Here is a 27,076-nt window from a genome sequence, read left to right as displayed (position 1 = left end):
TGTTTTATTGCATGTTGCCTCAATTGTCTGTAAATCTTTATAATTTCAGGTGTGTATCCCTCATCCCTCTTATAGAGAGGTAGTCTCGCTCTGGGTGTGGTGTGCTTTTAGCACACACTTGCCAAGTATGTCCTTGCATTGCAAGTGGTCCTAAACCTACTTTTTGAATTAAATCAAGAGTTTTTCCTGCAACAGCATTAAATTCTCAATGTGGGTTAAAGGTATTTCAATATATACTAATGGATTATATTGAGATGGATGGTCATTATTGACATACTTAATGAATGGCCCAGGGTATAATACTTCCATAGTACACACTGGTTCTACTCTGGCCACTGATACTATTTCGCTCCTTTTTAATAGGTATCCCTTAGCCATTAAATCGGCAGTAATGGCTAGGCAGAATGTGTATGTCCTCTAACTAGTTTCTTTTGTTTTCCAGCCATTGCTCACAGACTTAAATCTTTATTCAAAATAAGGGCTAACCTTTGTGTCTTTTAAGCGCTTAACCAACCTCATTGGGAATAGGGTGTACTTCTTCTAAGTCTGGATGTTTCCATTTAAGTTCTCTGTGTCAACCACTTCATGGTCTCAGACCTTTAAAAGATCCCTAGTGTTCGACCTATACAGTGGGACGCCATGTTGTAAAACTCCAAATTGGAGGGGCACACCTGGAAACATTTTCTTAGGCCTAAGGGGTGTTGGTTATTGTTCCTCCCACCTCCTTTCTCCGTCGGAGAAAAGGAACAAGAAAACAGACAGGTGTCTCTCATTCTTCTCTTTAATGAGTTGTTATGCTCATCTAGATCTGCAGTGTTTTGAGTCCGACAACCCTGTCAATTATAGTCTTATCTACAGGGGTTATATGCACTTGTTCTAACTCTCACCCTGATATCTGAAAGCAGTAGACACTCACAGAAATTAGTGTTTATAATGATTGGTTATTTAATATGACTAATCAATACACAAACTTTGTGTACGATATTACTGACAACTATTATTTTTATCTCAGCAGCCATACAGGCAAATTCTTTGAGCTATGGAAACTTGCATTCAGAAATAAATTATAGCAAGTTTAGCCAAAATAGACACCACAATATTGAGACATAGTGGACATTTTTTGTGGTACTATTTAGAACTGTCGACGTTTCGATCCCTTGCTCATAGATTAAACGGGATCATCATCAGGACTAGAACATAACATTTGCCTAGTGTTTGGAACAATTTATACCAAGGAAACGAGTGGCATCTGTGAGCCACGGGTAAGGCTCAAGGGCGGTACCAAGAGGGATGTCTTGGGGTCGATGCATTGGAAGGTAGTTTGCGAGCAAGGACCCGGCAGTAGGCGGGCGGGGAGAAGAAGGCAGCTGCCCTTGTTGGCAGGGCACTCGTACGGCCAAGGTGGTTGGTTCTTGAATTCGCTTGATAGCGGGTTTCGTTATCAGCATCGATGTGCTCTCATGTGCCATGCGTGCTACCACACATGGCACACGAGAGCACATCGATGCTGATAATGAAACCCGCTATCAAGCGAATTCAAGAACCAACCACCTTGGAGCAGCTCCCCACCGGCCTGGAACGGCGGCCGTACGAGCGCCCTGCCAACAAGGGCAGCTGCCTTCTGGCTCTAAGCGGTAAACAGTACCTCAAGCCCTGCTTCCTTATATAAAAAACTGATTCCAAAAGAAAACCTAGGAATTCCGTCTTATCTGAAAGGGCAAGAAATTATTTCTCTGTATTTAGTTTGAGAATCAGCCATCTAAAGAGAATCTAGAGGTCTGAGAAACAAGGAGTCTCTGCCGATAGAACTCCCCAAATTCAAGTTCTCATTAGCAAGAGACCAGTCCTTTTCTGTGCCAGTGGTAGCTGGATTGAATTCTCTACTTGTGAGCCTTAGAAGTTCATGCCTCTCTTTGCTTCCAGAAAGTTCTAAACACATCTTTTCAAAGAATTTCTAACTCAATGCTAACCTGTCTTAAAAAAAAGAGGTATTTACTGCCTTTCAACAGACTTTACACTATGACTTTTTGGTAATTATTTACAGTCACTTTATCCACTAATCAGACTCATTATGTATTTCATGAAAGGTTCGGTTCTCTTGGCTCCATTACGAACTCAAAGGTCACAAATGTTTTGGTTATCTATTCCTTCTTTATCTCACTATAACCCATATTCATGTTTTTGGGTGATATGTAAAAAGCCCATATAACTCTCTTTGTCCTGGTTGTTCTACGTACATGTTAAAAAATAAATAAAGCCATTTTATTACAAACGTGGACAAAGCTGAAAATTGTTTCATGCGTTCACTGATCAACCTCCCTATTAGCACCCCGCTCATTCCCTTGTGATTAGACCTGGGACTAAGAGCGCTTAGCACAAAAATAGGGCTTTGATTGTTTCATGCACTCGATCCTCAAGGTCATGCTCGTTGTGCCCAATTGACTCTACTCTTTTGAGAGAATGGATATTACTACTGATATGTGAGGGTCTTCTATACTTCATTCATATCATTTCATCCTAAAAATAGATCAAGTATATCCTCCTCACTGTTAGGCTTAGCTTGTGGCAAGTTCTAAAACAGTGGCGTAGGCATAGGCTGCCTCTTGGCTGGATGGGCTGGTGAATTGCTTCCCAGTAGAACATTAACTCATTATGTATGGGCCTCTTCTGACTGCAGACAAATACTTATAAACATCTGTTAGGAAAAATCGAAGCAGAGGGTGTGGCCTATTGGCTGCCACACAGTTAAGGAAACCCAATAAAGAGGAATAATAAAAATAGGGGAAACAGAACTGGAGCCAAAGAGAAAACGTAAGGATGAGAGTCAAAGGTAAGAGTGGCAAAGGTATACATGAGAACAAAAGATAAGTAGAGGTAGAAAAATGGGGAGAGTAAAAAAGGGTGGAATGAAGGAGACTTGAAAGGAAAGAAGAAAAAAAAGTAGAAATATATAATTGAGGGGTGTAAGGATGGGTAAGTGCAATGGTGAAAACATGGAAAGGTAAAAGGATGGATGTAAGAGTGAAAGGATTGCTAGGCAAAAGGGTGAATGAATGAAGACTTTGGGCAGCGTTTCCAGCACCCTCAGAAAGAATGTGTTGCTCTCTACTGAAGAAGGACAACTATCCTGAAACACATGTTCAGAGATACACTGCACTGGCTGCACCAACAAGTGTGAAAAACTAAAGCCTGTTACCAAAGTAATTGTTATCAGGCACTGCATTTACTATGATGTATCGGGGCAAACTGAGTCCTGGGATGAGAGGCAGTGTGCACCCACCCTCCTCCTGTTTGAAAAGGCTCCCTTGAGCTAATGAGCTGACGAGCTCTGGTAGAGGCACCTGTGCCCAGTGAGTGGTACAGAGACCTGAGAATACTTTGGGCAGCATTTCCAGCACCCCCAAAAAGAATGTCTTGCTCTCTACTGAAGAAGGACAACTATGTGCTGGGATATCAGGCAGTGTGCGCCCACCCTCCTCCAATATATTGATGGATGGATCGTTGAAATGAAGGATGTATATATGAAAGGGTGAAAGGATGGGTAAATGGAAGAAAGTACTGTTAGATAGGTGGATGAAAAGGTGGAGGGATGGACATATGGAGGAATGAATAGATGGAAATTAATAGATGGGAGAGAGAAAAGAGTGATAAATAGAGGGGTGAAGGGAACACTTCTAAGGAGGGTTGCATTTGCCTATACGCTTTCTGTGTGATTACATGTATGGTTCATGTTTCAAGTGGGAAGTATTTTAATTTTCTGGCTACTCCCTTGTTCTGAAACATACTTTGGACCAGAGAAGCTAAGCAATTCACTAGGGCAACTTAGTGCCTCTTAGCTGTGGTTCAAGAGTCAGGATGCGCTTTCAGTGTGGTGGGAGCTGTATTAATGTTGTGAATCATTCAACAAACTTCACAGATATATACACAATTATAGGTCTTAACATGCCATATACATCTCAGGAAGACACAGATAAGTAGTAGAGGTGCACAATTTTATTCCGGTAACCGCAAACAGTACAATAATATGATCCTGAGGTATCTAACCAAGAACTCCCAATGACAACTCTCGAATCACCCCAGGATTCTAATGTACATGTTTGGCTGCGGTGTCCTATACATGCATCAACGCCTCAATAGACATGGCAGCCAGAAATGTACATCATTACCTGCACAATTATGCCCATTCTCATTCCAGCACCTCTTTACTGGGGGGTGGCAATTGAACTAATTAGGAGTCTACAAGTAGACCTCCTGAAGTCGAACACCAGAGCAGCCCCACCCACAGCTCATTGGGAACACAGAAGCACGCCGTGCCACTGGACAGGTGACAGGTCATATCAAACCCAATCACAAACACTGCTCAAAAGAAAGAGCAATCAGCCAGCGGAGCAGAGCATCATCTGCGAGTCCCAACACAGGCGACTACATCTTCAGAGGTGGCCTACACATCATGCTTTAGCATCTGGAGTGGTGGGTGGGGTAAGGGTTGCCACTGGGTACTACAGGGTGGAGGCAGGGTTCAAAAATGCTGATTAGTTATTTGGGGGCTTTTCCTGACTGTAAATCTGCAGATAAAAGCTCATCATTAACAATACAAAAGGAAACCTGCACAGAGCAGAGAGGTTTGGAGCCAAGCATAGTGAAGGAGACTGGGAAGGAGGACTGATAAAAATGGGAGACAAAAAGGGATAGACAGACAGAGCGAAACACGATGAGAGAGAGAAAAAAGAGAGTGGGAGGAGAGAGAGAGAGAGAAAGTGAAGCAGATACATGGAACAGAAAGGTAAGAAAGAAAATATAAGTAGGAGAGGAAAGAAAAAGGGATAAGAGGAGAAAAGAAGAGAAGGAAGATGGGAAGGTTGGAAGTAAGAAACTATGAACGGAAGGAAGAAAAGATGAACAAAAGAAAGAGAAAATGAAGGATGTATCAGTGGATGGAAGAAAGGCATATTGGAAGGCTAAAAAGAAGTAAAGGCGAAAGGAAGGTGAGAAGAAGGAAGGGCAAAAGGATGGTTGGATGAATGAGCGAGAGGACCGGGACAAGGGTGACAGGATCGACAGATGTGGGAAGGTGAAGGATGGTCGAATGAATGGAATGAGAGAATGGTGAGCGGCTGGATGGATGCATGGAAGAATAAATGCATTGAAGGTTGAAATGACCGATGGGTAAACAGATGAAGTGAAAGGAAGGATGAATGGTCTGAAGGATGCTTGGATGGATACATTCGCTTGTGAATAGATGAGTGGGTGAATGAATAAAAGGGTGAATAGAAGGGTAGAATAGTTAAATAATGGATGGGTGAACAGGTAAATGAAAGAAAGTATGGTTCGATGTATGTGTGAATACATTGGGCATGGATGAATGAAAGGATAGATAGAACGGCAAAATAATGAATGCATGAACTGGTGAAAGAATAGTTGAATGGAAGGCTAAAAGCATGGACGGATAGATTGATGGAATGAAAGCCGAAGGGAACACTTCTACGGTGTATTGGGCTTTCAGAATCGCATGACGGTATGAATTGGGCGACATTTGGCGGGGAGATACTCCTTTGCTCCACATTCATACACCTGCGATTTGGCAACGAAAACCACACTGCTCAAAAGCATATCTACTTTACAACATCACCAAGTCACATAGATTTCTTGGCTAAATCGAAATATGCACATCTTTAGCAGAGCCTAATCCATGGATATAAGACACTGGAAAAAATGCCTCCTAGAAAGTGCATGTGATATGCTAGGTGTGGCAGGAAGAATTATCTCATATAACGATGGAGAGAAGAGAGGAGGAAAGTCACAGACAGAAATGTAGATCTTGGTCCCCGGGCATGAGACGGGACACGTGCAAGATTTCCCACTAGCCCTGCAGAGAAAAACACAAAACTGGCAGTGACTCTAGCACCACAAAGCAAGCACCAGACAAAAGTGTGCACAAAAGAGATGCGCCAATGGAGTGAGCAGCGTAATCGCTAGCTCCCCGTCGGCCGGCTGCCATCTGAGACCATCCGGCACCCCTTTCTAGGGCACGGTGCTCACAGCAATCCCCCGCAACCGAGGACACAGCTGGAGTGTTCTGGTGGCGACATACGCCCTCCACGCAGCCAAAAACTGCCAGACGTTGCCTGCGACCAGCGTGGCCGAGCGCCGATCCAAGATGGCGGTGCCCAGCGGGACCTGAGACATACAGGACAAACGCCGACTGTTTGCAACGAGGAACACGATCCCTGCAGCAGGGTCCCTTCCCTTCTTCCCTCTGCGGGGAGCGGCACAGCGAGATGGTTAGACCCATAATGTTGGCATATCTGGGGAGCTGAGTACGCCGACCGCATTGCAGCCCAGCGGTAAGATGGCGGCATGTATCTCGAGCGGCGATAAACACGCCCTGCATAGCCTAACTGGCGCAATCTCCCAGGAGGCCTGGGGTGCCCCTCCTTCCCACCTCCGATGCCAGACAGCCTCCAGCAACGGAGCACTCTATAGCACTATAGGCCTCCCATCCTCCCCCTGCAAAGAGAGGTAAAACGAGCCAGGGGCGCCTGGACAGATCCTCCTAGCCAGCGCACCTGATCCCGCTAACTGCATTGAAGCCCGGCGGCAGGAGTGAGGCGTGATTATTATGCCCATATAGATGTGCCCTGAGCTGCCCAGCTGCTCTGCTGGTGTGAGCCCACCGGAGGCCTGAGGTGCTCTCTCCTTCTTGCCCCTGACCAGGACGGAGCACCAGGCAGGGAGGCTCCCTGTGCAGGAATACGTCCCTGTAAAGTGAGTGGCTGGCGGGTGAGCAGAGACATTTACTGGGGCCTCTCTTTAGGAGTGGTCGCCTGGAGGATGGAGACGGTGTGAGGCAGCGTGTGGAGCGGCGGAGTGGTGGGCCCAAGAGGGAGGGCAAAGTGAGACACCGGGAGCTGCGGACCACATTGCCTCCCCCCGGTATGACTTTGGGCGCGGGGCCGGGTAAACCGTAGGCCTGCTAAGAGGACATTGCCTGCTGCCCAGTATCAACGATTGCCGCGAACGAGGGACAGGAAGGGCCTGGAGCGGCGATTGGCGACTGGGCTTGTGACTTTTAGTGTGTCCCACAGCGTTTGGCGCCTGCATTGATTTGGAGAGACGAAGACGCCCGAGCCAACGCTTGCTGGAAGGTATAGGCACATAACGGTTAGAGGTGATTTGCGGGGCCCCATGAGCGTGCGCATTACCCGGAACACTATAGGACGCGACAACACCATGGGGAAACCCCTCAAAAAGAAGGAGAAGGAAGACTCCACCCTTAAGTCATCGGCGGAGGAGAGCGGACAGACCTCGCAGCAGGGATTGCAACCTGTAGCCCCCACACTACAGGATATCCTACAGGCCATCACCACCTCTAGTGAGCGCCTTGAAAGTAAAATTGACTTGTTGAGCTTGGACATGGGGCTGCTCCGTGAAGACCATAGAAAATTAGCGGACAAGGTCAAGTCGACTGAAGGGGAGCTTGCGGAGGCTATGCCGGCAATGGTAGGGTGTTAAAATATCGATTACAAAAATATAGCTGACATAAATATCGCTGCAAAAATATCGTTTACAAAAATATCGACACCCTATACTTAAACAGGTAAGTACATAAATATCGACTCCAAAATATCGTTGTAATTAATATAGATGTAAAAAATATCGACTTTTTAAAATAATTAAAATTACATTAAATAATAAATAAATATAAGTACTATTAACAAAATACATTACATTACTTTTATTTTTTAACTATTTCAAAAAAAATTACTACACTTTTTAATTATAAACTTAATAAATGTGGACATATAAATTGATTTCACACATTACTTTATATAACAACAATAATACATATATATAATTAAAATACCCCTTTACCCAAAAACCCAAAACTGACCCTGAACCCTAAAAATACCCCTTTACCCAAAAACTGAAAACTGACCCTGAACCCTAAAAATACCCCTTTACCCAAAAACTGAAAACTGACCCTGAACCCTAAAAATACCCCTTTACCCAAAAACTGAAAACTGACCCTGAACCCTAAAAATACCCCTTTACCCAAAAACTGAAAACTGACCCTGAACCCTAAAAATACCCCTTTACCCAAAAACTGAAAACTGACCCTGAACCCTAAAAATACCCCTTTACCCAAAAACATTTTCACTAAAAAAATCCTGTACACACACCTAAAAATAATTAAAAAATTAACATAATTAATTACATAATTATTATTCAATTAACTACTTGAAATTAATTAACTATTATTTATTACACTATTTATATTCATTTAAAACATTAATTAATGTATTATTTCATTATATTTAAATTACTTCCCACCCTACTCCCCTATAAACTCACAACCCGCTACGGAACTATTAATACTAAATTCAACTGAAAATACATTATTAAATAATAATATACTACTAAAAATACTACTTTGACTAAAAATATTCATTAAAAACACTACATTACTTATAATTATTTAAAAAACGATATTATTGTAAACTATGTTTTTGTAAACGATATTTATTACAACTATATTAATGTTAACGATATTACTTACCTGTCTGTCGATATTCTGGTCAGACGATATTTTTGTCATCGATATTTCTTCCTGTAGATATTTTTGCAGCGATATTTAGGTTAGTCGATATTTTTACGACGATATTCCTGCTCTGTACCGCCGGCAATCACCGCCATGCAACAATGTATGTCTCAACTGGAAACGAAAGTGCGCTCGCTGGTAGACAGGGCTGAGGATGCCGAAAACAGATCACGCAGAAGTAACTTGCGGATCGTGGGCCTACCAGAGAAAATCGAAGATCGGGCTATGACGGCCTACCTTGAGAAATGGCTCAAAGAAGTGATAGCGCCCGAGGGATTGTTGAACTTTTTCGCTCTGGAGCATGCGCACCGCGTCCCTGCGAAGCCGCCCCTCTCAGGTGCTCCGCCGAGAGTGGTGATCGCGAAACTCCTACACAATAAAGACAGAGATCGCATTGTGACCCAGGCACGTCTCAAGGGAGACACACAAGTACACAACTCGATAGTGCGCATCTTCCCAGATTTTTTGAAGGAGGTGCAACGGCGAAGGTGATCCTTCAAGGATGTGAAGCAGAGACTGCGCCAGCTGGAATACAAATATGTGATGCAGTACCCAGCTATGCTCGGGGTGGTAACAGCAGGGGGCACCGAGTTCTTAAAAACCCCGCAGGAGGCGTCTGACTGGCTGAACCCCCATGACGGAGATGGCTCACAACAGACCCTGGTGAGCAGACAGCCCGAGGATGCAGAGGGCGAGAACAGACTCTCTGGCGCCATCGCAGTAAGAGGCACAGCTTAAGCAACTGAACTCTATGCAAGTGGTGGCCCAGATCAGTGGAGGGATGCTGAGCCCAGATCTCCCCGAAGATAGCGACCATGCGAGGGGCACTGGCTCTGAGGGAGGTGAGCCACTCCCGAGTGTCACACCGCAGACAGTGGATGGCATTATCTGACGGTGAGATCTGGCGGACTAGGTCATGCGGACCGTGAACATGGCGGAATGCCACTGCTGTTGCATACATGTACTGGGGTAATTCAGGGGGAAGTGCTGCGGGGCAGACTACTGAAGGTGCGGAGAACGATGGTGGCTGCCGAGAGTGGGAGAGCTTCACCGGCTGGCCACCCTCTGGAACTGACTGATTACACTACAAGCAGTCACTTGTAGACTTTCTAAAGTGGTTAGGATGGGGGGTTGTTTTTTCCTACTTTTCCTGGGGATTGGGAGTTCAAGGGCAAGTTTGTTGTTGGGTTCGAGGGGTAACACTGCATTGCAGACGTTGGATATCATGTGGGCTCAAACGGGATACGGGCGTGGTGGGTGCTCCCCAGCCTAGGAGGGACCCAGATCATGTTAATACTTGGCGATGGCTGACAAATTACATTACAAATACATGACCTGGAATATCAGGGGCATGCATACTATGTCCAAATGCAATAAAGTCCTCCCATATATTGAACGCCGAGGAGTCCAGATAGCCCTTTTACAAGAAGCGCACCTAACACAAAAGGAAGGGCAAGCATTACACAAGAGGTGGAGGGGGCAGCTCTTCTACACGTCTTACTCGGCCTATGCGCAAGGGGTGTTAGTGTGGGTCCAGGCGGGAGTCCCGTTCTAATTGCTCCATTCAGTAACCGATCCGGAGGGCAGTTACGTGGCCATCAAGGGAAGACTGGAGGGCCGAGACATAACCATGATTAGTGTATACGCCCCTAATGTAGATCAGCCCACATTCTTTGTGACACTAAGCCATAAATTAGCACAATATCTTGCAAGTACTGTGATAGTGGGGGGTGACTTTAACAGTGTAGACAACGTCCTTCTGGATCGATCCCACCCCCCATTGCCAACCTCCCTGGCGGCGCCTGCTTCCCACGAGTTCAACACTTGGAGACAGAGCTGGGGACTGTTGGACGCATGGCGAACCCTGAACCCACAAACCAAAGACTACTCCTATTTCTCTGTGGTTCACAAGGTGCATGCGCCTAGATGCCTTATTGTGCTCAGTAGATGTTCAACAACTGGTCACGTCAGCAGAATATCTGGCCTGCACCATTTCAGACCATAATCCATTGATTCTGTCCCTGAAGTGGGCATACCCGCCAGTGGCGATCCCCACGTGGCGACTTGGACCAGACACACTGGAGGATCAGGTCTTTCAGGAGATTAGGGGTGAGGTAGCAGAATATTTCCGACTCAATACTGGGACAACGGCATCCCTAACCACAGAATGGGACGCTTTTAAGGTGGTCTTGCAGGTCCAGTGCATTAAGCGTGCCACAGCAGTAAGGAAGGTCATTATGAGGGAAGTAGAGGGGGCAGAGTCAGCTCTCTGGGAAGTTGAACACAGGAGACCGGGACATCCGGGGCTCCAAATAGCGCTCCTGGATGCCAAAGAGGAGGCAGCGAGACAAACGGAGAGGCTCAGGAGCTTTGACTACAAAAAATACCTGGAACGCACCCACTCTGAAAGGGACAATTTTGAATTGCTCCTGGCGTGGCTGACGAATCCAGTGAGCTGGGGCTCCCCCCTAGTAGAAATAGAGGACGAATGGGGGATCAGACACTTTGCGCAGCATAAGATGAACAAGGTTTTTGCTCGCTACTACACCTCACTTTATACCAAAATGTATCCATGCGAGTTGGCAAACATGGGGGACTACCTGGATGATCTATCACTGACGCGCCTGACCCCTGAAATTGCGGAGCTGCTAGGGACAGATATCACACAGCGGGAGATTCGGGTGGCCATCAAGGGAATGGCACGTAATAAAATGCCTGGTACAGATGGCCTGCCCGCTGAATTTTTCGCAACGTACGTAGAAGAGGTGACCCCTCACCTGGCCGCAATGTACCAGAGGGCTTGCGAACTGGGGCAGCTACCGGACAGCACCAGGGAGGCCCTTATTTTCCCCATACCTAAACCAGGGACGGAACCCGATGACTACATGGCCTACAGACCGCTGTTCATGTTGAATATGGACTATAAAATCTTGAGTAAGATCCTCGCGACCCGCTTACTGCCACATATGCCTCATCTTGTTCACCCTGACCAGGCGAGATTTATCCCAGGGCGTAACACTGCTACAAACATCAGACGCCTTCTAGCGATAATGGACTCTGACGGGTACAATAAGCAGGAGGCAGCAGTGGTCACAGTGGACATAGAAAAGGCATTTGACAGCCTGTAGGGGCAATATCTGTATGTAGTCCTGGCCGGGATGGGCCTGGGGGAGGGATTCCTGAACTGGGTGCACCTCCTGTACACAGCGCTTTCTGCCCGGGTGCACACTGGAAGAGTCCTCTAACCTAAGCTGGGGGTGGAGAGAGGAACGAGGCAGGGATGCCCCCTTTCCCCCCTCTTGTTTGCTTTGGCCAGGCAGCCGCAGGCGTGTAGTGCCAGAAGCAGCCAGGACTATAGAGGTCTACAGACATCAGCGGGCCGACATCTGATGGCATTATATGCAGACGATCTTCTGATTTTCTTGCGCGATCTGCTGGCGAACTCCACGGGGCACGCACTATGCTGGCCCGAATTGGCACTGTATCTGGACTCCAGGTTAACTGGCAAAAATCCAGTTTATTTCCGCTAACCTCGGACACCCCTCCATTGCTTACTTCGGAGTGCCTGCGGTGGGAACCTAGATGCTTACAATACCTGGGTGTACAAATCTATCCTGACGCAGTGGACTTCTTGGAGGGTAATGTAGGCAAGGCAGTGAGGGAGGTGAAAGTGGCAATGGATTTTTGGAGCACACTCCCGCTTTCCGATGCAGGAACGGTGGCGGTCCCACAGATGATAACGTTGCCGCGCCTCCTCTACTATTTCGGGACACTGCCAGTGTGGTTCCCACGGGCGATGTTTAAAGACCTGAACTCCATGGTCATTTCCTTTATTTGGGGCAAAGGCAGACGGAGAGTGGCACTGTCAACACTGCTACGCCCTACAGCAGGGGGGTGCTAGCGGTGCCTTACCTTGAGAGCTATTATCTAGCTGCACAGCTATACTGGCTGATCCAATGGCTAGCGGCAGACCGCATTCCTGACAGAGAGTGCTGCCCGGGCGCGCCTGATACTACCAACGTAGCAAAAATCCTTTTACGAGTCCGCATAGTGCCAACGGATGCAAATGCTCCCAAGGTGATAACGCGCTGTTGGTCCAGATACTTGAGGAAGGTGGGTACTGTGGCTCCCTATTCTCCTGACATACCACTGACAATGTTGCGGTATCTCCCACAGGGAGAGCACTGGGCAGGGCTGGAGGACTGGGTAGAAGTGGGACTGAGAGACATGGGAGACCTGTACAGGGACCCCGCACTCTTACCCTTCGAGGACCTGCAGGCTACATTTGACCTCCCTGGGGGTCACTTACTGTAGCAGAGGGCCTTGACTCGCAAGATTAGGGAACATTGAAGGAGTGGGGGCAACAAGCCACGGGCACTGGCAGGGTACAGATATGTGGCTCTCTCAACAGGTAGAATTAAAACGGTGTCCTGCCTATACAAGGCCATACAGACAGATGTGCGGAGGCCTCTACAATGGTAAGAGGACCTAGGTAAGCAGATACCAGAGAAGGACTGGGAAGAAATTCTAGAATGCGTATCAAAGACGTCCAGGAACGCACATTTTAAATTAACTAACTATTATGTATTTCATAGAGCCAATTTACAGCCAGCCCGCATTAGGAAGTACTTTGGTGCGGAATCAGCAGCCTGCCTGAGATGTGGGGAGAGGGAGGCACACATAATCCACATGTTTTGGGACTTCCCCCTACTGCATACTTTCTGGGGAGACATACAGCAGGTTATAGGCATCTTGATTGATAAGGAGCTACCACAATCACCAGAGCACTTCCTCTTGGGATGGTTTCCACATACGGCCAAGAATAAGGTGACAGGGAAGTTTCAGGACCTTGCTTACGTCCTAGCCAAGAGGGAGATAGCTAGAAACTGGAAGGCCCCAAGAGGTCCACTGACCACCACCTGGAGAAGAGAATTAGAAAGATGGGCGGGTGCAGAAAGCAGGCTACTGTTTAGGGAAGCCAGTCAGGGATTGGCAAGATGGACAGAGCCAAAGCCTGGGAAACCTTAGTGGATGAACTGATAAACTCTGGACAGGAAGATATGGAAGAGGGGGCTCACCTGGAGCAGCTGACGCGGCCCAAGCCAATGGCCTAGGAGAACACCAAATTTAACACACACAATCCCGGCTACCACTGTGCACGGCCGCTAAGCACCGCATTTATATGCAACTACTAACAGGCTGCCACAATATTTTACTTGTTTCAGTGCAACCCAGGGAGGGAGGGAGAAGGCGGGAACTGTTTTATTTTTCTTGAGTGCAAGGATTTGTGATTGTTCACAGACCAATAATTCTATATGTCAAGACCTTATTTGTCATAAAGCAATGTTTGTGATAATGAGAATTAAATGCCAATAAAATATGAAAGAGATGCGCGGTACAAAAATGCCACGTTTCTTAAAGGATTACAAAGATTGTGCTTGTCAATGGCATATGCTCCTATGTTACACTCCTATCTCCTGCTGGGACCTACAGAAAGCCCTGCAGGATTACAACTTGGGTTCGCATCTGCTCAACAATCAGTGCGCAGGAACAAGATGGCAGATGGGTGGCGTAGGTGAAGGTGAAACACCATCACATGAGATGGCAAGTAAAACTAAGACTGAGACAAACCTAACATGGATGAGCATGACAGTATAGAATGGGGTAGTGGTCTCAGGAAAGAATAATACAAGGAACTGTGGCAGCTGGAAGGGCAAACAAGGTAAGCACAGCTCAAGGGTACAATTCACTGCTGCAACATGAGATTAGGGCCTGTCATCCTACGTTGAAATAAAGGCAATGTCGCCCTGGTGCTTACAAGAAAGCGTGCTTGTGGTAACGTCACTGTAGGTTGTCCTAGTGAGGGTATCTTATAATCGATCACTTTAAGGTTTCAGCCTTCATTGCTCTTCAATGTTAATTATTCTTTTTGTGCATGTTTATTTTGTAGGCTTGTTGAAAATGCCCTAGCACAGGGATGTTTGTGCAGCTTTGTTAGATGATTTGAATTTTTTTCACACTTTGATCTATTTGTCCCAAATACAAATATGTGATATTTGAGGTCTGAAAGAGCGGCAGACTACAACAAACCTGTCAAATCCTTGCAGCACATCACAAAATGACAGTGCTTCAGCGCTCTTAAACCAGGAAGAAACTAGCACAGAATGATGATCCAAGACAAGCAGCAGGGGAGCGGCCTTTTTTGTTTTTGTGGAGGGGGACAACACTACTACTACTTGGTGCTCTGCGGATGCGCACACAGGGGCCTATTCACAAAGATAGATCTGGCAGTAACTGTACGTTTATGATCAAATATACCTTAGTTACACCTTCCAGGAACTCATCAAGGGATTCCATGTAGACGTAAGCCCATGTACTTGTGTGGAGACCACCTCAGTTACTGCAGAGCTCACCCAAGAATCCCACTCACGGGTGGGAGTGAGGTCGTTCCAAGGCATCACTAGCTTTGGGAGTTTGTGAACACACATTTATATTTGTGGACATTCACAAATTCCTCACATTCCTCTTTCCAGCCCGGAAAGGGTCGGACATGTACTCCGGCCAAATAATGGTATCAAACCTTCCCCAGGATAAAAGACTGAAAACCCACTTGCCCAGTTGGAAAAGGAAATGAATCATCCTCAGAGGTAATGGGGTGTTGAGAAGGGGGTTTCTAAATGGGGGAAATTATTTCCCTTGCGAATAAATGGGTATTCTATTGCCTCTGTTCGGAGATCTCAACCACTGAGAACACCAAACAGAGGAATCTGGCCTCAGAATAGAATCACATGGTGTTTAATGCATACATGGCAACACTGGGAGGTGAGGCAAAAGAAGGGTGTCAGCGGCGTAGCTTGGTCAGTGAGATGGAGGGGGGCATGAGTTTCAGATTTCCCAACAACCACGCTGGCATTTCATGTTAAGGTGCATGAGAGGGACTTAAGGGGCAGTGGCATGGGAATAGAATGCATATTGATAGGGTTAGTAAGTAAGAGAAAACACAAGATTTTGTAAAAAATAACCACTATGTTTGAACAATTTCAAAATAGAGAGAGTGTGAGTGTGTGAGCGATATTGTCTATAGCTATGTAAAAATCACTGGTGAAATCAAATAGACAGCTCACCATTTCCGACTGAAAGCACTTGTACCCAACTATATAGCAGAAAATGTATTTATTAGGGGGGTGTAACATCCCAAACGCCCCCCTGAAGCTATGCCCATGATTGTTTTGTAAAATCAATTGGTGTAATTAACTTTCTCTATTGACTTGCATTGAAGATGAGGTAATCTGAGACTAGAGAAATCTATAATAAGGCCATTATTGGATTTAAAACTCAGAAGCTTCACGCCAGAATCGGGAATGTTTGACTATATGTCAATGCAATCTGCATTGGAAACCCGTGCCGGGCAGCGCTTTGCATGCTTCGAAATTCATGAATCGCAGAAAGTAGTCAAACTACTCTTAGACATAAATTAGAAACTCTGAGAGCTCCTTTTCTACTTTTTTTGTTAATAGGCCTTGTAAATTTATAAATGTAATTAAACAGGGTAGAAACAACGATTCCTGTTCTGTCATGAGAATTTGTTTCATCATTGGGCAAATTCATGGTATGGCAAAGATGTCCACAGAGCCGGAGTTATTACAATATGATACTTACAAAAAAAATGAGAAGCATATGACTTCTTTTGTATCTTACATTGCATCCTGGCAGTAATGTAAAGAACTTCTTTGCAGGGATTTAATGGAAAGAGGTGCTTCTAAAGGCACATGGGTGGATGTATGGACACGACTGAAGATCGTTTCTAAAACATAACTGGGATATGAAAAATAAAAGATATACTCACTTCATTACAAGAAGTGTGCACATTAAAGGCATATTTCAGGTTGCTGCTCACACAATGTAACAGTAGTGATCAGAAGGGAGGTGTTAGTAAACTGTGTTTCTCTCCTTTTCCCTTCCCTGTCAAAAATGGGAATGTTGTTAATAAAGTGAACTCTATTATTCAGCGCCAAGATGACCATGGTTGAACGTGCGCTTTACAAATACACGTTGTGTTATGCTTGTTTTCACGTGTAAGAGTTGCGTGGGCATATAGCAATATTCTGATTGTTTTTAGAAAATATCACCAAACATCTCCAAAGTTACATAATTCTAAATTGCTATCTCTGCTCTAAAGGTAATTTTTTTTATGCCTCAGTTTTTCAGGACTCTCCAGGCCTATTTTTCAGGGCGAGGGGTTGATGTTGAAAAATTCCCCAATAGTTTCTCGCTGGATAACGGAAGGCCGATGTCAGTGACTTTCTACTCTGACCCCGTCGCTTCTGCGTTTGCAGACTATGCAAGACAGAAACATCCTTCGCCGAAATACCTCAAAGGTTGAAAGCAGACGCCGCTGAACAAAGTAAGAGTCATGCTATCTCTGTACACCCTTGTCCGTCCTTTATGTCCGAGTCAGGCACTTTCATAATACCAGCAGCATATCCACCACGCATTAAACTGTGTGTTCTCGCACCGCTGATGCTATTTCATGACCTAAAGTCTGCAGCCCCAGAAGGCAACCATGTATTTGGCTTGGAATGGCACTCGTTTTGAGCAAATATTTTTGCAGCACTATGTTCGCAGTTGTATAAGTAAGTCAAATAGATATTGTGTGGAAGGAATGATGTGCCCTTTAAAACGTGGGTTCAAAAGGTGGGCTCTTTTTATTTAGCGCTCAGCAAATATTTGTTTTGGTATAGGTCTTGTGTGTTTACTGTTTTTTCTTAGAAAATCGATTATGGTAGAGAATTACTTGGAAAATATATTTTTATATTTTATCTCCCGAACTGCCACATTTAACAATAAATATTTTTGAACCATGATTATATTACTCTTTGCATTTTAGAACTGTAAAAAGAGCACTTATTTATTTTTGTACAGTATGCTTTCATACGGAGATAAAGTGTTAGGGAGTCCATTATATTTTGCACGGTTTCTCAACAATATCACGGTGCTTATGATTGTACAACTCATGCATATTATTGTTAATTTTGTCGTTGCAAAGTAAGAAGCAGACTGAACGCCTCCCTTCGGCGAGTCTCTAACATCAGTAATGACTGGAGCATGTATTTTATAGAATGGAGATTCTGGCACAGATGTAATGCCTAATAATATATATATCACTGTTCACAAGCATTCTGAATAACTGATAAAATAGGATGTTGTCTTCAGCCCATACAGTTGAACTATCCTCTGGTTATAAGGGATTACACGAAGAAAGGTAGTGGCATTTGCTACAGTCGCAAGTGTTGTCTATATATATATATATATATATATATCATATATCTATAATATCTAAACTTTGTGTTTCCATGGTTTTCTTTGGGAACAAAATACAGTTCAAATCAATTCATTTGCGTTTTTTTTAACACTATGGGCCAGATGTATCAAGCGTTTTCCTGTTCAATCGGCCCATTTGCGAACGAGAAAAAGCCTTTTGGGATGTATCATCTCAAAAGGCATTCGCAAAATAGGAAATCGTAATTTTTGTGATGACCTATTTTGCGAATGCATTTAAGGAATCACAATTTGCAGGTTTTTGAAGAGGAAGAGTCAGCACAAGTCGTGCTCACCACGAGACCGCAGCAGGCCTCGCTCAATCCCTCGGACCCGTTGAGGCATCAAATTGAACCACGTAAGGTACTTACAAGACCTTACCAAGACTATGATTAATATATATTTTTCTTTCATGTTGCTCCTTGCAAAGAAAATCTCTTTCTAGGACTTCACTTGCGGAGACACCCACGATCTCTGGTCACACTGTACACTGGTCCTGAAGAAAGCCCACCTGACACACATGTGCAAACAAGGGCTGAAACATGTCGACCTTTTTAAGTATACTAGCTCAAAATAGTGCGCGAGAGTCCTAAATACTCTTTGAAACGCACGCCAAATATTTTTATTTCTATCTCGAATCCGGACTTAATTAAAATCACATCCTGGCTGTACGAGATTTTTATAGAGTTTACCCTTATAACACATCACTGATCACTACTGTCGTAACCAGGGGTATTCCTCGGGTGTAGGCTGCATACTCACTAACCTGATGATGATGCAGACACGTGTTTGATAGGCGGAGAACCAAGATATACCGCCCACACCATTCTTAAGACACGTGTATGAGTTTTTTTTTAATTAGGACACGTCGGAAAAATGCATACCTAGGTTATGCAGGACAAGTGATCCTTTCCCCTATTGATTTTTGGATATTTATTGTACCTCTTAAATTCTGAACACTGGAGTGCTAGATTGTTTCCTGGTGCACCTATTCGTCCAGGGTAATCAAATTACTTATAACCAAAGCTGTAGCATTGTAGATTCTAGCTACGATTTCTGTCTAGTGAAGAAGTTGTCAGGTTGGCTGTGGTCTGCTACTGCAACTTAGGTCACTCGGTCTGCTTTGGGAGTCACTTCAGATGTGAGTTAACGCACAAAATATCTCTTATAAACCTTTCCTTTACCTAATGGGCAACACTTGCAACTGTAGCAAATGCCTCAACCTTTCATCATGTAATCCCTTATAACGAGAGGATGGTTAAAATGTATGGGCTGAAGACAACATCCTATTTTATCAGTGAACAGTGATATTGTCTCTACCTCACCATCCAAGCACTTTTGACATTCTGCCCACAAAGGGAAATAAGCACAGGCTGTGGATTATTCTTGATTACTGCTGTGCACTGTGAAAGTGGGCATCAAAGTAAAAATAATTTAGGGGTGAATCACAAACCTTTTCAAATCTGCCATGTTTTATGTACAAGTCTGGAAAAGTTCAGCTTGACTTCCTTTTAGAAAATTATGTTTGACATAAAAAGATTAATTCCTAAAAAAGTTGAACATTATGCCCACCTGGCTTACTGTCCTTGGTCATTAAGTTGTGCAGCTATCGGTTCACACTATATTCAAGAAAAATGGATTACATAACACACAAAACAATGTATAATAATCATAACAAAGTATAGTGGTATGAACTCAAATAATCTTTTGGCTAAATACATTATAACAAAATATTGATAATAATTAATAAGTAAACAAGCAGCATTTAAACCATCGCCAAGCCATGTAGGCAAATGTTTGTATTTCTACTAAAGTAAAATTATTAGCGACTCAGTCCACTAAAAGACTTGAACGCATGGAGAAAATACTAAAGGAGGTAGCAATCAAGAATGAAGATTTGAAAGCCCGCAGCCGCCGCAACAATCTTCGCATCCTTGGGGTCCTGGAGTAAACAAATACTGGCAGGATAGATCTATTCGTTGAAACACAGTTCCTGAACATCTTTGGTAAAGAGCCCTTTACTCCCGGGTTTGTGGTGGAACGTGCCCACCGCTCGCTGGGCCCTTTTCCCAAACCTGGTTGCCTGCCGCGGCACATCACCGCACGCATTATGAACTTTCGCGATCGAGACTCGGCCCTGCGATTAGCCAGGAAACGTGGAGAACTGTATTGGCAGGGCTCCACAATCGCTCTTTACCCAGACTTTACGGTTATGGTTCAGGAAACTTGCCTCAAGTACTCTGGTGTTAAAGCTACGCTGCAAAACTTAGGCCTTCGGTATGGCATGCTTTACCCCGCCAGACTATGGGTAGACATCAATAGGAGACCCCGTATCTTTGACACTCCTTCAGATGCACAAGAATTTTGCAGATCTTACAAACAATCTAGTAGTCAACAAAGATACGCAGCCGTGTGCTCTTCCCCACCTCACAGCGGTTCAGTAGCAAGTGCAGAACTTTTTTCTCATGAGTAATACACTAGTCGACCAAGTCTAACAATGGGATAAGCTCCTAAGTTGTCCTGAGATCAGTTGAGACAGAATAACTACTATAGTTCAACACTGGTTTGCATAACCGGGATCTGCCAGAGCGTTGCCTCCCCAGATTGTAATGTATCATCTTGAATGTGTACTATTTTGGCTGGGATGTTTACATGATGCATTAGGTGATGGATCATATGGGGTGGTTCCTTGCACATTGCGACACGAGGCTGGGTGGGGGATTGTTTACAAACTGTTTATTATAGCTGGACTACTAGTAGTTTGAATAGGTTTCAAATGTTGCTTTCCATGTACTCCACACTTAAGATGTTGTTTTATAGGTTCGATGACAACGTACCGTAAGCTCCAAGGTTTCTCCGATCTATCCATGATCACATGGAATGTTAGGGGGCTCAACAACCCCAGGAAAGGAAACAAGTTTTGCACTACCTGCAAAGACAGCACATAGATATAGCCTTCATGCAGGAGACGCTCCTTCCTAAGTCTGATGTTACAAAGTTTGCAGCCAACTGGGGACCGCACCGTTTTTTCCCGAATTATAGCACATATGCTAGGCGCACTGTGATTTTGATGCACAAGAGACTCCCCTTTTCACTACATAAGAGCCACTCGGATAGCGAAGGCTGCTACACTATTGTTGTGAGAAAGAGGGCAAGCTTGTGTATGTCAGATTAATATAGGGTCCAGCCCTCCCTCAGCCCCGCCAAGGACCTATCTCCCTTTGTACACTATTGTTGTGGGCAAATTGATGGGACAAGTTGTTACTTTGGTTGCCTATATGCCCCAAAGTAGACAGCCCAGACTTCTTTCAAACACTGCACTCCGCTGTCCTAAGGGTGGGTACAGATTGTATTTTAATGGGGGAGATTTCAATCTACTTATACACCAGACATTAGATTGTTCTTCCACTTCAACAGACACCAAGTCACAAGCTATACGTGCTCTGCTGTCCATATGTGATACACTGCCGCTTTCCGACATTTGGAGAAAGCGCAACCCTATCGCCCCTGGTTATACACATTACTCAGCGCAACATGACATGCGGACCCACATAGATTACTGGCTAACCTCCCTAAAATATCAACGTGCTAAAAATCTATAGTAATTCTTCCCAGGACATATTCAGATCACTCCCCTGTGATACTCACAATTTGCATTCCCAGACCGAAAAGTCAGGAACGGCAGTGGAGATTCCCTGGCGAGGCGCTAAATTATGATTTGTTTCACTCTGAAATCAGGGAGTCAATTGAAAAGTATTTTTAATTAAATACGGGTTCTGTGGACACATGGCCGGTACTCTGGGAGGCCTTTAATGCCTACATTAAGGGAGTCACCATTGCCAAGCACACTGGAGTGCTGAAAGACCTCAGTAGGACCTTAGCCAGGATTGAACACAAACTCAATGAAACTGACCCCGCACATTTACTCTCCCCAGGTACGGAGCTCCAGAAACGCTGATTGGCGTTACTTGCTGAATTTCGCGAAGCCGCTGACAGGGAAACTCACTTTTTACGCAAATACGACACGGAGCAAAGATATGGCGAAAGTGAGAGACCGGATCGTACGCTATCATGACCATTGAGGCCGCCATAGGCCAAATCTTACATCACTGAGTTAAAGACAGAATTCAATGCCTTCTTAACAGACAAAGCTGAGATATGCGATTAATTCTTTACATATTATGAATCCTTGTATACGTCCAAAATTGTACGCAAACGGCTGACAAGTTAATTACTTTTCAGAAATTGCATTGGTATACTTGGAAAAATATATGCAGGAGTTTTTGGCTGAACCGTTTTCTACAGATGAAATCATCAGTGCAATTGAGGCACTTAATGGCTCTACTGAGCCTGGCCTTATGGCTTTACTGGTGAATTCTACAAAACGAATAAAGATATATTGGTCCCATTACTCCTTGAGGTCTATAACAAGGCTCTAGAATGTAAACCGCTTCCCCCCACTCTCAGAGAAGCAGTGATTGTACTGCTGCCCAAGCCTGGTAAGGATCCCTTGTTGTGTGGGTCGTACAGGCAATTGTTATTGCTAAACCTTGATTATAAAATATTAGTAAAAATGATCGCTCTGCGACTTGCCCTCTTAATGGAGAATGTACCACATAGATCTACCTCCTTGAATTTGAGCACGCTGTTTGCAGTAATACACAGAATTAATCCATCAGTCCCTGCAGCGGCGGTCCTATTAGATATGGACAAAGTCTTTGACTCCTTGAAGTGGCCATTTTTATTATCAGTAATGTGTAGGTTGGGCATGCCTTTGGGATTTATTGATCTCTTCATTTCACATCCCCTCTATACACTGCCCCCACGGCCAGGATCCTCATAAACGGTACAATATCTCGCCCCTTCACGTTAACACGAGAAACCAGACAGGGCTGCCCCTTATCGCCACTTCTATTCATATTAGCTATGGACCCACTAGTTAGACAGTTTCTGGAACGACACATGCATAGAGGAATCCAGTTTAACACTGGGCCTCTCCTGGTGTCACTGTACGCAGATGATGTTATCTATATGTTAGAGACCTTCATACTAATTTAGACACATAAATTAGAGAGATTATTAGATTTGGTGGGTTCTCGGGCGCAAGTCAGTGATATTCCCCCTCCCTGCTGGTACAGAGCAATGCATTGTGAGTTCCCACTTGCCTGGTGTTTGGTTTCTGTTAAATATTTAGGAATCCACATACACTTGGACACAGCAGAAATCATTAAACTAAATTATGGTAAGGCTGTGAACACACTTGAAACGCTGGTGGACAGGTGGCTGAGACTCCCACTTTCAATTGCAGGTCGTATTGCTTTGATTAAAATGATCGTCCTTCCCAAATTTCTGTATCTCTTTAATAATATCCTGATTTCATCAACAAATCAATTTTTCAAGGCACTGTGTTCCCACCTCATTCAATTGGCATGGGGGGCAGAAGATCCAGGGTCCGTTGGGAGGTGATTCCCTTACCTTACAACAGAGGAGTATTCGGAGTACCTAATTTTCAAATATATTGCTTAGTTGCGCAGTGCAGTTATGCACACTCCTGGTTTCATACGGATTCTAGGATCCCATATTTGCACCCGGAAGCAGATTTGGTTCTACCAGACAAACTAGCATCTGTACAACCATTGGGTTTCCCACGAGACCTGCATGGCATTCAAACAGTCTCCAACATGAGTTGGGTCTGGCAGAAACTACAGAGAGGTTTGGGCTCCCCGACAATGTATTCTCCTGGATTACCAATCCCTAACAATCGGTGGATACCCATCACAGGGGAAAAGATTGTTCAACGTATGCTGTCCAAATACGATTTACACACAGTCGGGGATTTATTCATCGATGGGCAAATTTTTCTCTGTTTCGGAGGCGGTTATTTTCAGTGAAGCCTCCTTTATGGACAAAGTTGTCCTGAGTAGTGTGCGGTCCGTGTTGAGAGCTTTGAACCCTGGATTCCAGCCGGAATCGTTTATTTCCCTATCAATTGTTTAGATAGTTCGGCCGGGGAGCACTTAGTTTAGAAAACGTACAAAGCATGCGTGGACATAATCCCAATTAATGATTCCAAAATAAGGGCGGCCTGGGAGACAGATCTAGGGCATCCCATCTCGGATGATCAATGGGCTGTATGTTGCACTCAAACGAAAGATGTATTTGTGAACAGCTGACACAAGCTGATTCATTAAAAATTTTTACGGTGAGTGTACGTTACCCCTGAGCCGGCCCACAGATTAAACCCAGATAAATCCCACTGCTGTTTAAAGTGTAATGCCCCACATGCAGATTACGCACATCTCTCCTAGAACTGCAGCAAAATAAGAAGCTATTGGGCTGCAATTTTCAAACTCTTGGGGAAATGATAGATGTAGACATTGAACCTCATCCGAAGTTGGCCCTACTGGGTTATGGTACTAACATTCCTGAAAAAGTTAAGAAATTCACTTCCATCGGATTAATCTTGGCCAAAAGAGAAATTGCCCTTAGGTGGGGACACAAAAATGCTCAACATTTAAGGAATTGCTCAACAGTTTAGCTGATTACAATACTAACCACGATTTATAGTCCACTACCCTCCCCCAGAACATCGTGGGTATTAAATGGAAATTGTATTTTGCCCCAGTATTGGAACTTTCATGGATTCCCATGCTTTGTAACATTCTCCGTCGTCGGAATGGGAGCCTCGGTAGTATCACAACCATAGAAACTAAAGAGAAACATAGGCCTAGGCCTCATCTCATTTTGTATCCTATCACTCTCTTTGTGTAAAAGAGACCAAACTTTTGCCAGGACCAATCAGAGCAGCCTCACCCCATAGAACCTTCCTGAGAGAGCTCAGAGCCTCAGATTTTTCTACTGCACGTTGTGCTAGGGAGTCTCCACTGAGTTCTGCTCAGTTTTCTCATTCTTTCAAGTTATTTCTACAACTTTTTCAACTTCAATCAAGACATGTCTGACAAGGAGAAGAAGGCCTTATTCAGGTCCTGTGCCTCTTGTGGGAAAAAATTACTTTTTGTGGAAGATAAGCATGAAAACTGTATATATTGCTTATACCCGGACCACAAGGCCACGAACTGCAAGATTTGTAGAACCTTCTCTACAAAAACACTTCGGGACAGAGAGGGCCGGCTGTTGACCTGGCTTCAAAAAATGAAGACTCGGAAGGAAGTGCTTTCATCAGATGAAGAGGATTCGACATCTATGGCTTCCTCTCACAGATCCAAGAAGAGGGGTAGGTCTCCTCCTTCTTCTTCTTCAGCCGAGCCCCCTGTCAAGGCCCCTCATAAGATCTCTGACAGGTCTGAGACCGCTAGTCCCATTAAATCTCCTCACGGAAGTGAAAAGGAGAGGCAGGGACAGGCTGCTGGATTGGTTACAGCCACTAAGGACAAAAAGGAGGTTGCATTCTCTTCTCCTCCGTCCAAAAAGGAAAAGACTGGTGAAAAACACTCGACAGTCATTCCAGGGACCGTTCCTGAGAAAAAACAGCGTCCGTCGATGACAAAAACATCAGGTACGTCGACGACGAGTACTTCTATGAAAAATCTCGCTGTTTCCTTGCCCCCGTCGACGGGATCGTCGTCGGTGGCGGTTTCGATGTCGACGACTTTATCATCGTTTAAGGTACCAAGTTCGTCGACGATGACTTCTTCCTCGTCGACGATGAAGATCTCCGGTAAGGTCCTGTCAACGGCCTCATTGTCGACGAAGACTACGTCGACGACAACAACGACGTCGACGACGACGCTCATGGTGATGACGACGAGTTCGTCGACGAGACCGCCGACGACGTCCAAGGCTCCGTCGACGAGGTCCACTGCACCGTCGACTATTCCATCGACGATAGCATCGACGACTAGCGCACCGTCAACGACGGCTCCGTCGACGAGGTCGTCGACGGGTCAAAATTTGCAATTTCCTATTCAAAAGCTGAAGATTACACCTGAAATGACGTCTCCAAGACGGGTTTCAACACTTCCACCTACACTGCTCCTGGATGACGAGTCGGATGAGGAAGAGTATGATGGTGGCAAATATGGGTATGCCTACAGTCCCTCAGATTTGCATGTCAAATTGCAAGAGACTGACACGGAGGAATATTATGAACAGGCATATGATCAAGAGGCTCTTCGCTATGTTCCTCAAGAGCGACGTCCACTTGGTTTAGGACAGGACATGGTGGTCATGCCGGCCTCTCTAATCTCTGATCTTCAGATGATGCTGCAAGACAATAGAACCAGATTTCCTTCGTAACCTTCATTGCAGCCTGCGCAACCTCCGCCTCATGTGTTGCCGCAAGCGTAACCAGTGGTCGTGCAGCCTCCTTCACAAGCGGTTCCTCTCACGCTAGTGGTCATACCAACGGTCCTTTCCCGGACATCGGATCCCGAGCCCACCATTACCATTCGGCTGGATTCCTCTTCTGATGAGGAAGTACAGGTGGATCCTTTGACTGATCCATTGCAGGAACCAGACTTGGATCCCGGTGACAGTGGACTACAAGATCCAGACGCCACTGGTCGAGATACTTCTATTTCACCTCCAGTCGATATAGGGGGATTTCATAACCTCATGGAGAGAGCGTCAAAAAGGTTTGGACTACCAATTACAAGGGATGAGTATGAATGTTTCCTGTATGACTTTAAAGAACAATACAAAAGATCAGTCAAATCCATCCCCATAATTGAGCATGTGTGGGATGAAGGGATAAAGATCATGCAAAATCCAGCCACCGTTATCCCAGTTCTTCCTAGGCTGGAAAAGAAATATAAGGCCCCAGAGGGCAGTCCAGCTTGTCTTCTTGGTCAGCCGAAGCCTGATTCGGTGATCTCCCAGGCTGCTCAAAGTAAATCCAAAAACCCATCAACGCCTTTGACTACGCCTCCGGACAAGGACGGTAGGTGCCTGGATAACGTGGGAAAGAGGTTTTCTTCCATGGCCAGCTTGCTTGTTCGAGCAGCAAATGCTCTCGCCATTCTAGGCAGATACGACCCCCAGATGTGGTGTGACATGGAGCCATTTGTGGAACAACTGCCAGACTCCGCGAAGGAAGAGGCAAGGAGAGTCCTTATGGAGGGAGAAAAATCTTCCTCCGAAGTAATTGACTGCGCAATGGATATTGCTTCCACAGCTTTTCGTGCCTTAGCAGGCTCAGCA

General features: G+C 45.0%; 1 protein-coding gene across 1 annotated transcript in view; it reads left to right on the top strand.

Annotated features, from left to right (window-relative positions):
• The window catches only part of C2_1H2orf66 (chromosome 2_1 C2orf66 homolog), a 226,140-nt gene that overhangs the window by 91,215 nt on the left and 107,849 nt on the right, over positions 1–27,076 (top strand). Inside the window, exon 2 of the mRNA XM_086958613.1 lies at positions 16,800–17,003. Within this exon, the coding sequence (XP_086814739.1) occupies positions 16,800–16,982 (183 nt within the window). The 3' untranslated portion in view covers positions 16,983–17,003. The remainder of the gene's footprint in view (positions 1–16,799; positions 17,004–27,076) is intronic.

Source organism: Lissotriton vulgaris, chromosome 2_1 (genome assembly GCF_964263255.1).
Source record: "Lissotriton vulgaris chromosome 2_1, aLisVul1.2, whole genome shotgun sequence".
In the NCBI taxonomy this organism is placed as follows: Eukaryota; Metazoa; Chordata; class Amphibia; order Caudata; family Salamandridae; genus Lissotriton; species Lissotriton vulgaris.
This window is presented reverse-complemented; position numbering and strand designations above follow the sequence as displayed.